Source organism: Melospiza melodia, chromosome 5 (assembly GCF_035770615.1).
Source record: "Melospiza melodia melodia isolate bMelMel2 chromosome 5, bMelMel2.pri, whole genome shotgun sequence".
Classification (NCBI taxonomy): Eukaryota; Metazoa; Chordata; class Aves; order Passeriformes; family Passerellidae; genus Melospiza; species Melospiza melodia.
Window position 1 is genome coordinate 30,569,720 of NC_086198.1, and position 12,481 is coordinate 30,582,200.

The 12,481-nt window shown below is 36.6% G+C and overlaps 1 protein-coding gene across 5 annotated transcripts in view; it reads right to left on the reverse strand.

Moving 5' to 3' along the window:
• Positions 1–12,481, reverse strand: part of LRBA (LPS responsive beige-like anchor protein) — a 368,498-nt gene that overhangs the window by 217,293 nt on the left and 138,724 nt on the right. For all 5 annotated transcript variants that reach the window (XM_063156757.1, XM_063156759.1, XM_063156760.1 and 2 more), the window contains one exon: positions 16–182. In XM_063156757.1, the coding sequence (XP_063012827.1) occupies positions 16–182 (167 nt within the window). The remainder of the gene's footprint in view (positions 1–15; positions 183–12,481) is intronic.

A 12,481-nucleotide genomic window follows, 5' to 3' on the forward strand; every position in this document is an offset into this window, starting at 1 on the left:
CCAAGAACGCCTTACCTTGGTGCAGAGCTTCCCCAGGCTCCATGCTTGTCTGTCAGGATGTTGATAATTTTCTGTATTAGTTGTGTTGCAGTCACCTGGTCCCGGTACTTGGCTGCTGTGATCAAGTGGTGACACATTTTTTCTTCTTCCCGTTTGTCTGCAGAGTACTGGGCACACAGTGACTGGCAAGAAAATAAATACTTTATTACTCTGCATTTTAATTACATCATCCAAAGGAACTTTGAAGCACTTTTGTATAAGTAATTAATAATAATTAATTACTTATACAAAACCCACTTTCCAGGTTTGAGAACTGAGACCCTGTGCAGCTGCCCACAGGAAATCCATGCAGAGAACCAAGTAGAGGATCTTGGTGTGTCATGAATTCTTTAACCACATCACACACACATTCAAAATTTAGCAAAAGCCAACACATTAATGGCCATGAATGGCCAGACTGCAGAACAAAATATATAAAATAAAAGTGGTTAAGCCTATAACAAAGTGAATAGTTATATAAAAACAATTGCAAATTTCAGGATAATGAATGTCAGCTAGCTGACCACTCCACTCCCATGACTCTTGATTTGATTTGGGCAACCAACTGCTTGCTGTTGCTTATATAAATATATATCTATGAAAGTTAAGGAGAAAAATGCACATTTTTTTCAGATAGAAAACAAAATGGATCTGAGGACTAAATCCATCTTTACCAGGTGGCTTCTAGAAGTTAAGCATATTTGCAGGCCAGCACTGGAAAGTCAGTAACTTTCCCAGCAGTATTACACCTGTTGCACAAACATCTTCTGCTTGCCAACTGGCTCAAAAGAAAATTCTAGCAAATAACAACTGTAAGTCAGGCCTACAAACTGAACTAAAAACTATGAGAGATTCTCTGTTACAGCATTTTCTCATAGTTTGGAGTTTTGTTGACCTTGTGAAAATTTGCCTGTTAATAAAGAACTCAAAAAATGGGCATCAAATTTTTATCAAAACCCTATTTTGCTGTGCATGAAAACCCTCAAGAAATTCAAGCATTGGCAGAAACAATAAAGGCTTTTCCCCACTTCAGCACTCTCTGTCTGTAATTTCAGTTTTCATCTGGCCATTCCACAGATCACAAATGCCAGACAAAGCATTTTGGCCTTTGTCGATGATTGGATTATTCTATGATCTAGTTAGGGGAATGGACACAAATGTCTGCCTAACAACAAAAAAAAATTGCTTTTCCTTTGTGAAGCACAGCTGATGCAGACACTAGTAGAATTATTTCTTAGAGGTTAGCTATCAGCACAATGTCATATGCTTTTCAAGTTTAAAACAGTAACAACACTTTATCTATATGTATGTACAAGCCTTAGAAACTTGCTGCAAATAAAAAAAATCGGCAGGTTATGAATGCTACTTATATATGTGTGTATATAAATGTATTTGTCATATAAAGTGACAGAAAGAAAGAATGTGAAAAAAAACCCACAAAATAAACTTTCGCCTTGCGTAGATTTTCGCAGACACTAGACAACAAAAACGTACTAAAAGATGAATAAATTTTAAAGAACCATTCCAACAGTTTTAATGTATTTAGGTATTTCCTCAGGATTTCCCCACACTTTACAGCAATGCTCACCTGATGAGCAGACATCCACGAGGAGTGAAGAATAAGCAGCTGACTTTCCACAACAACGGGACATAAAAATTGTCTTTTGTATTCCTACATGAAGCACTCTGCCACCCCTCTTCACAAAAATATAAAATGACTAAACCATACCCAACCTGAACAGGACTTTTCCAGCTCTTTCTGAACACAGCTGTCTTTTCCAATACATTGAACTATTTTGCACCCATGATGATGCCAATTTCTCTCTAGCACTTTGTAAATGTTTCACAAGCTGTTATTTTTAAGTTGCCTGAAAGGGCAGAATTCTAAAAACAAGTGAATAAGGTAAGCTAAGTAGTAAAATGTTTTAAAGTGCTCTTTAATGGATCCTCCTTTACAATTTGAACAGCAACTTTTCATATCTGACATAAAATCCATAGATATAAATCACATTAGAGGGTTATTCTTTCCCCATTATCAATCTCTGTCTCTTTATGGAACATTAAAGTCACATTTGACCTTAAAACATGATAAAATGGAAATCAAACTAGAATGTTTTGTAAAAGATATACTGAACTTGTACCTCTTTAAAAAAAGTCTCTTTATGATGTGATTTTGAACACATTCTTCATTAAATACCAACAAGGATTTTCAAAATGTAGCTGTGGCAAACTAATAAAAAAATTTGTCTTTTATTGTCCTGACAACTTCCACAAAAACATGACCAGCCTGTTATAAACTGGAAATAGAACTCCACTTTTCAGGAAATTCACCACTTAACATGAATAGAAATTTGCAATTATACACCAAAACTGAGAGGCTCCCACAGTCATCAATCACATAAAATTATAACATCACTCTAGGAAGAACTCTTAACCATTGCACGTTCTTTACAATGTATGCTTTGCAGACAAAACCAGAAAGAAGTCACAGTTTTTCCAGCTGTCACATGTGTATATAGCTACTAACCCTAAGAAAGCTGTGCAAGAACAACCTTCTCTTTGAGCATACAGGTCTCACCAGTTGTTCACTGGTTCCGTTTCTACCCTCAATATATGCCAAATATACAGCAAAATACAAGTTATTTCTCCACCTCCTTCTCTCAAATACTTTGAATATAAGAATGAAAGAAGACTGGTTCCACTAAAAGAGTCCCAAAAAGACCCATCCTAAAGTAGCAAATCACCACTAGACTATTCTGAAACCACTCAAAAGTCCCTATTTCTCTTCATTTTCCATATGCCAGGTTCACTCGATGCACCGCTTCCAAAGATGCGACAGCAGGATATAGAGTGGTACACAGTCAATGCTTCACACTAAATCCCAATCATTCCATTTATGTAAAATAGAAATCCAGCTTGATTTCTGTTAATGAACAATCTCAAAAAAGTATTTCTATGGCTTTATTTCTTTTTTAGTATTTCATCTCTTGCACCTGCAATGTGCACCCTTGTCATGCCAGAATATGGTTTTACAAATAAGATACAGTTAAACAGAGTTGTCAAACCTTCTTTCCGCTGCTGCCTTGGCCTATATGAGTTTAATTACCTGTTTGGGCAAGTGTGCAATGAAACTGTAATCACAAGAGCAGTTCAGTCACTCTTAGGATGAAACAAAGTGTTGTAAGGAGAAAAAAAATGCATTTTCATATACACACCTCACAGATTACCTCCAAAAAGTCTTAAATTCAGTGATTGTTGAGAATTTTACAAAGGGGAAGTATGTTAAGCATGGAATAGAGGCAAGACGCCTCTATTTTCCAACCCTTCATCCGGGACAGAACAAAATCCTTTGCTATTATCACAGAACAGAGTTTTTCCTCTCTCCCGTTGTCTGCCTGGACAAGACTGCAGGCAATTTGAACGTGTAGGTTATCTAAAGATTCATTTTTAAGGAACTGGAATTCTGAAGGGCCACAAGGTCATCCAAAAGGCAAGTCACAGATATGAAAATACAGTACATTCGGTATGCAGGAAATATTCTGGAAATACTGACAGGGTAAATTAGTCTATTCTGCCGGTCTATATTTCAGTTAAAAGTAGGATTTACCTAGTTTTTAGAACTATTTTTTTATCTTTACAAAATGTTAAGTAAAATATTTTTTCTGCATGGTACCATCTGCATTGCAATTTTGGAGCTGCACCTCTGCAGCCCCAAAATAACAATGTAATGCTTTCTACAGGAGATTGAAAAGTTTATTAGTATAGGGTTTTTGAAAGAAATGTTGCACCTTTTTAATTTTATTCTTCAACTCAGATCACTGAACACTTTTACATATGTCAGTTGCTTTGCCTAATTTAGCTAAAAGCTACTGGCTTTGTGACCAGCCTGTCTCAGAGGGTGTCACTTACGAGGAAATGTCATCCATAAGATAACGCACAGTCTTGCCACTAATGCAAATTCCCAGCAAATAAGGATATTTTAGTAAATGAAGGAGCTCCTCAGTCCTCTGCTTTCACAGATCTTTGCACTTGACCTCTGACCTGAGGTTTAAAGTCTGGACTAAAAATGCTACCCAGGGAAATCTTACAAAGACTCCTGAATAAGACTTAGAAAAATGAAAGCTTAAAACCTCAACAGCGAACAAAAGTCAACCAATGACAACGTCTGACAGCCACCGTCAATTCTGAAGTGATGCCTCTGTCATCCAACGACTCCAAGTATTGATTTCTCTCAGCATGAAAAAAGCTTAAGCCAATGAAATAGATATAGCATCATCCCCCCGATAATAGCCATCAAGGTTAACACCAGCAGAACACTTATCAAAGTATCTCTTCTATTTCTTCTTGTTTTAATGGACTGAACACAATGCAATGGCTTCTCATCTCTCCAACCCATGGTTTTCCAAACCTCATTTATCCACTTTTCCAGCCTTTTATCTGATTTCAACATTAAAAAGAATCTGCATCTAAATCAACTGTTTGTAATACAAATGGGGCGGGGGGCAGGGGGGGAATGAAAAAAAAAAGAGTAGGTTTATAGCCAGACATTCCTGAGGGGAAAAAAATGTGCATTTAAAATAACAAGAGGAGGAAAAAAGCATGCAGTTGACTTAGATCATACCAAACACAGACTGGTAAAACTATGGCCATGACCAGAAAAAAAAAATCTACCACAATCAATTTGGGTTTGTGATTAGAAAGAAATGTAAGGATCTCAAGAGACATCTGGCTTTAATCAGTGCTGAGTCAACAGCTTTATTTTTTACCTTCAAGTCTCACAGAATTAAGCTTTAGTAAACCCAAACAAACACTAGCAACAGCACTTTTATGCAGATTGTGTATTTCAAGTGAACTCAATTTAGTACAGTAGGTAAATGAGACAAACTAATGTGAGTTCAACTGGAAAAAAGCAGCTGTCAGAATAAAGAAATAGTGAAGAGCAGAGAAAAATAAAAATCAGATTTCTTCTGCAGTGTCCACTAGCATTACAGACCTTTTTTTAGACTTTTTCTTTGATGCTTATCTAATTGATACTATTTGTGAGACAGCAGCACCCTCAAATCAGAATCAAAGATAAAGCTTTGCACAAGCAAGTAAGATTTCTTCCTTTTTGCTAGAAACTCGGATTTCCTACACTACTCCAATATTCTAACCCTCTAAGCATCACTGCTAACCACTGGCATAAACAATATGCAGGGAGAAATGTTCTTTTCAAATCCAAGGACCTGTTTTTACTGTAGTTATATACAAACATTTTGCATTCAAATCACACACTAGGATAGGAAGTTTCCTCTCCTCCTCTTTTGCAAATCCGATTTATCAGCAGTCCCTTCATGTTGCTCTAGTTTAAAACAGTCTAAGAGCCTAAAAGCAACACATTTTGGCAATAAATTTAGCATTTTTTTGGGTTTACATTTGGGTACAAGGCATTTTTCAACCTAGAAAGAATCCAAGTACAATTCCCTACACTCTAGAAACGGTAAAGCTCAGCACTCCTGCACAAGTGGCTCTGTGATCTCAGGTTTGATATTAAGAAAAGGAGCCAGGGATGATTTCTTCAGCCTTTCCCCAAGCACACAATATCACCCCTGTGACATTCAGGGGTTTCAACACCACCACAGAGATAAGGGCTGCATGCACTGAGGAACTCCTAGTCCAGTGCAGCAAGCAAGCCAAATCCCCAAAAACTTCTGGAACTGGCACACTCCCTTATTTCATAAGGAACACCCACTCTGTCCAAAAAATGACATATATTTACATAATCTAAAGATTCACTACACATTCTTAGTGAGGGCCAAATTAAGGTCACATTGGTGTGTTATTTCACAGGTGTTGGATACTTTGTTTTGCTATCTTTTCATACTGTCCCTTATATGCAACTAAAGGTTTTAAAAGGGAGTAAAATAACTTTTAACCAGCTGAAAACATGTAAGTACTGAAGTGGATTATATACAAAGCTCTGAAATGTCCTCAATCATTCCCTTATTGTGACCACCACCTCTGCAACTGCCTCATTCCACGGGAGCACCACAGTAAGGATTTCCATTGCCTGGAAGGTGCGAACAAAGCACTTCAGCAGCTTTGGCCCCAGCAGCCAAACGCCTGCTTCCCCAGGATTCAGATTTCCAGACACCCTGCTGCCAGCACAGCTCTTTTACAGCTCACAGCACCAGGGCTTGGCACAGGAGTGACACCTGAACAGATTGGAAGTCACATGCACTTCAGGTGGCACAGCTGAACCTGAAGTGAAGTCTCTAAGAACAGGTAACACATTCCAGTGAGGATTTCAGAACAACACAACTTACTAGTTAGGAAGCCCTTAAAGGTACCACGTAAAAAACCAATTTTTCACAAGTTTTGTATCTGATTAATTCTGAATAATTTTTCATACTAGTGGCAAAAGGTGCATTTCTATAAGTGGGGAAACAAAAATACTTAAAACATAGAAAAAATGGACATTCTCAATGAGTGAGTAAATGTAGCCAGAATGATTCAGGTGAGCAGATAAACCAAAGGCTAATTTGGAACCCTATTAAAAAATCGCTTGTACCACTAGTTCCTGTCATAAGTGATACAGAGCATTTTGTAATAAAGTTCCAAATAAAGTCACTATAAATGTGGCTTCAGTCTCTGGCTATAAAAAAATGAAAGGCATCTGCATGACTTAAAATTCTTTAACTTCTATAGCTATCAAAGAGACAGCTATAAATACTTAGGTATATCGGTATTTAACACCTGACTTATGTTAATAGTCTCAAAACTTACCCTGGAGGAATGTGTATTTCTATATAGGATTCATTATTATATAAGAAGTCACATTCATATTGTATGTAGAATCCTAAGTAAAAAAAAAAAAATCAACATGCCTCTGTTGATTTTGTTATTTCTTGCTTGATACTCCTGCTACATCACACTAACTAAGTTTCCCTATAAATTTGCAAAACACATGCAAAGAAAATTCATTTCCAGCCAAAAACCTCTTCATAAACAGTTTTCAAGCTTATGCAAAGTTCCAGCTTTGCAAAAGGCAGAAAGATTAGCCCCTTGAGATATCCTTCCAGTCTGGAGTCTGTGTTTCTGGTTCTATTTTATACATAGCTCCCCTCAAGTATTTTCAGGTTTCCCTGTTTAGTGTCTTGGATTCAGAACACAACCCTGATTTTAATCCAGGAGTTTGAGAATGTACCAAAATCTATCAACCCATGAACAAAGAACAGAGAGGTCACATTCATTTGAGATAACAAGCATTGAGGCATAATAATTCCCTATCTTGCCATGATGGGTTGCATGCCAGCAACAAGCACATCTTTAATAAACATCAGTTCTTTGGATCCACATTGTTTTCAGGCCTGACTGGGTTCCTAAAGATGTCACTTATGAGGCTTAGTGAGAAAATTGCAAAAAAAAAATTAAAAAAATTAAAATTACAAAAATTGTTTGTAATTGTCCTTACAAGCAAATTCATTCCCAAAAAGTAACTCATCTGTTCTTCACCAGTTTCTACCATGGTTGTTCCAAGAGCTGATTTAGTGGTCTTGATGTCTGACAGCTGGGGACCTTTGCAGCCTCTCATAGTGGAGAAGGATCACCCTGCCTGGCATGTGTCCTTGAGCAACACTTCTAAATAGGACAAACACGGATTTGCTGGCAAAGTGTTTCCTTCCTACACATGGAAAAAAGCCCTTTCATTACTACCATTAAGTCATCTTCATCTGCAGAAACTAAGCAAAAGTATTAAGGGTGGGTTTTGGTTTGTTGAGGGTTTTTTGGTCAGAAAAATTTCAAATTACTAGAGAGAATCTGTGTAAAAAGAAGGATTACAAAGAATTTTATTCCAAAGTCTATTCAAGAATAACATCTTCAGTGCTGCCAATTTACAAGTTTCTAACTTACACTCCAAAATTGCTCTTTACCTCTTTGTAAAATTCTTGAGAGATTCTTGAGAGGCTTATTCTTTCCAAGATCAAGTATTTTAAAAACAAGATATTTTGATTTTTTGATTAAGATGATGATGAAATGGCAAAGACAAAAAAAAAAAAAAAAAAAAAAAAAAAAAAAAAAAAAAAAAAAGAGAAGCAAAGAGAAGTATTTTTAAAATATGGTCTATGTGGTCTTTTATAGCAGTTATTCTTTAAAATCATTCCTACTCACTTATTTTGGAAACATGTTAAGAGTCACAATCCCAGCTTTGGCTTAACCTCTGCCTTATCTTAAAGCCTCCTGTCAGAGTTCCTACAACATCAAACTATGAAAAGCAAATTGTTTTAACTTTATTTCTGACTCTCTCCTTTTTTCCAGTATTCTATGTTTTGTATTGCATTCCACCTAGAGTATGAGACATTTTCCTTTACAATTGATTCTCAGGCATTAAGGTAACGTGATTTTTAATTGTAGAACAGCATAAGATGTATAAGAAGTTTTCTTAGCTAACATTTTTTTTATTCAGAAAAAATTCTACCACCCTTGAAAGGTTGACATTTGGCTCTAAAAATTGTTGGGGCAGAACAATTTAATTTCTTTTATAACTGGGTGATTTTACTATCCATAAAAAGACAGCATTTGAAATATTCCCATTACTGGAAGCATGAGAAGACAACAGCCTCCGGATTTTTTTGCAGAAGTCTTCAGTGAAAAACACTCACTCATCCAACTCCAGATCCTTATACTGAACAATACAGAATGCAGACTGAGAATATTACTCTAAAATTGATACTTTTTCTTGCTCTCCTTGTGTAAATGAAAAGACTGCAACAATGTAAGAGACAGCATTGCAACTACCACAGATGCTCCCTTCAGAGAAATGAAGAACTATGTAGCACCAAGGAGTGTTCACTGGCATCATCCTTTATGTTGTCAATTTTACTTTAAAAAATTATATAATACTCCCTAAACCATTTGTTTACCTTTACATAAGAACAGGTAAGAGCCACTTCCTAAATTTTCTCTTTCTCATTTCAATACTACTTTTCAGAACTTGTGAAGTATTCCAAATTCAAGGTTATGATGTTCTTGTTGAGTTTTGATTTTGGCTCTGTTTAAGTTCAGCATACAAAGTTTTTCTCTGTCTGTTCTGGGTTTTTTTTTTTTAATGATATGAGGGTGATTTCATATTCACCCTCAATACAGTTATCAGCATTTTCTACCAACAGCTGAACGCAGGGATGTTGGTGTAAGAACACAAAACAGATTACACATTCCAACTGCACAAATCCTGCTTAAGTAGACTCTGCTAATTCAATTCAGTGTAAAATAATAAATTCAGTACTTGGAGCTTGTTATGTTTAGAGCACAAAGCCACGCAGAATAAAAAAAAGCAACACCAATTCTGTGGATTTTTAAAACACAAATCTGAGGTTTGGTGTGAATTACAGTTCACTCATTAAAATTATAGGTTTTGAAATAAAGTACAGTGACTAATCAAAATCAGCAGCTTCCACAAAGCATACACAAAACTGAAAGAAACTACTGAAATTACATAAAACATTATATAAAACACATGTAAGCAACAGATTTTGGACATACTAAAGAGCCATGTAACAACATCTCTCACACACTTTAACAGGTTCAGTTACACTCCAGCCAATAAACTACATCTAATATTCCAAATTTCTGAACAGCTTCAAACAACTGTGATTCAGAAATAACCCAGGAAACATTCCTCCCTCCTCTCATGCTGACCATATGAAATTGCCTTGCAAAACAGCGTTGGGCCAGTGCCAAGATGAGTGATGCTGGCTACAGGGCTCTCAACAACTGCTTAGAAATGAGATATTTGGGGTTTCTAACAGGCAGTACAGGAAAAAACAATCAATATTTTAGAAGTCAGAATATATGATTTTTTTTTCTTTTGTAAGTTGTTTTTTTTTCTTTTCCCTTGGGACCTCTTCTCCTTTGGGCCAGAATATATGGGTTTTTTTTTTCTTTTCCCTTGGGATCAAGGGCCAGCATGGAGCCAGCACCAGTGAGGATGACCCAGTCCTCCTGGGGTGAGTGGAGAGGGAACAGGGCCAACCCTGGCCTCTGGTCCCAAGTTATGACAACATTTGTTTCACAAGTTCCACACATTCTCTATGATATAGCAACCCATCCAGTAACTGAGAATTTTGCTTGCTTTATCTGTCAAGGACTGGCATCAGCCACAAAAGATGGAATCTCCAACTACTCTAAAGACAACAGACAATTCAGGATAGTTTTGTAAGACTTAAATCTCAAGTTTCTGCAAGGACATGCAGGGAAAAGGCTTGAAGCAGCACAAACTTCTCAAAATCCATTAGGCCATTATCTTGGCATTAATACTTAGACTTAAAATTTGTTCCTGTAAATTTTTGACAAAAAAAAACAAAAACAAAAAAAACCAAAACAAAACAAAAAGCAAACAACCAAAACCAGTATCTTTGCACTAGGATACAAAAGAAAAAAACATGGAATGATGACCAAATTGATGACCAAAGGACTTGCACTGCTCATCAGTCACTATCATCACCTTCCAAGAGATCAAAATCTTTTCTTTCAAGATGGCCAGAAATCTTTGAAGATGCATTTTCAAAATAGTGAATTAATAACAGGGACTTCAAAATTTGAGCAGGGAACAGGTGGGAGGGAGGAGTGGTGAGAAAAGTAACAAGAAACACCTTGTGTGAAGGAAATAGTGAAGACAGTTTGGTTTTCTGATTGGTAAATCTTTCTATGGATTGACTCTGCCACTTCCAGTTGGACTCCAGATTAACAGTGAAATCCAGAGGTTTCTAAGTCACTTGGAAGTTTTTCTGACAAAATAATCACCAGAAGAGCAACTTAACTGCCTGACACATCTTCCTTTTCATGACCTGAGACCATCACAAAAGAATTGGTTCAGCTTTCTCCCATTTAGGTCATAGAGAAAAATCAGTAGAGAGACTCATTCTATAAACACTTCAATAAAAGAGTAACATGAAGCAGGAAGGAAAAGGTTTTTAAACTCTGTTATAGTGATTCCCACTTTAAATACAGGGAAGTTAAGATGAAAACCTGGACTGCAAAGCACTGAGGTAGAAGAGGCAATATGAAAGGACCTTTCAATTCCAGTTAAGAATTCTGATTAGTGCAGTCTTGTTCCCTTTCTTGGAAAGCTGCACAGATCTACTCAGAAATAAATGTCTGCCTTTAGAAAAGATTAGGAATATCACCCCTGGATGGATGCGACTTGACAGCTCTCCACCATTTTCACCTCCCTGGATCCCAAACATCCCCATCTACTACAAACTACAGATAATGTTATCAATTTAGTTGTAAAATCTTTATTTAACCAATTGCTGTCTCTTTTCAACCATCACTCATGAAGGTGTTTATTTCTGCACACCACAATATTTTTCATTCAAAATGGAGCATTTTCAGAGAAAGGCTGAGGCTTTCAATGGAACAAGAAAGTAAATTATTACGCTAAATGCATTTTGTACTAAAAATTTTGTACCATTTTCTCCTGAGTAATATACTAAAAGATAAATGAGAAAAATACTCAATGGAAGAAATATAGGTAACAGTATAAACCTTGACCGTAAGTGCTTTCAGGCACTACTGACAAACACTTTCAAACATTTTCTAAGCATCTCAGTATGTTGCCCCAAAGCTGATTTTCATAAGTCACCTTCATGTACATAAAAAAACAAACCTGCAGGTATCAACACTGTCATGCCTCAATCAGGAGACTGCACCAACAACAAAATGAGACAATTCCTACTAGGATTTTAGTCCAAGCAAGATGATGATGAGGGTAACCACAGCTGGCTTAACCAAAAAGCAATAGATCAAGACAGCTAGCTATTCAAAATATGGACCAGAATTTAAATTCATTACTCTGTAGGATCAGGACTGTCTTTTAGGCACATCCAAACCTGGTTTGGTGTTGCAAATCAATCTAATGTGAAGATACTTGTTCTTTGTTTCTTATATAGAAATATCAGTGTGCACATGCTTGGGTAAACAATGCAGATTAAAAGCACACTTTGTGACCCTAGTAAAGTTCACAGTTTAAAAACAAAAGTATTTTACATTCAGCTCTAAACAGTAGTTTAGTGAGTCAGTAAATGTGTGCATACTGCAGGTACACAGCCTTGTACATGGTTTGTTCTTGTACACACAGCTGCAGAGGGAGCTGCCTTCATAAAGTCACTTCTAAATTTGCATTTCAACCACCAGACACTACGAAATATATTTTACAAGTAACACAAATAACAACATCCTAATACCTGTATGCACCAGTGTACCTCACAACTTCAGGATTGAAAAGCTTTTACATGAAATGCAGCTAATAGTCAAGTGGACAGGCTTTAACCCAACAGCCTGAACTCAGGTCAGTCATGAGCAGTGTTTGTAACTTGGGTGCTTTTGCCAGGAAATGCCAAATGAGAGAAAAACCAGGCAGAGACAGCACTCGAGTATAGGGAATTATTTTACAATTTTGTGA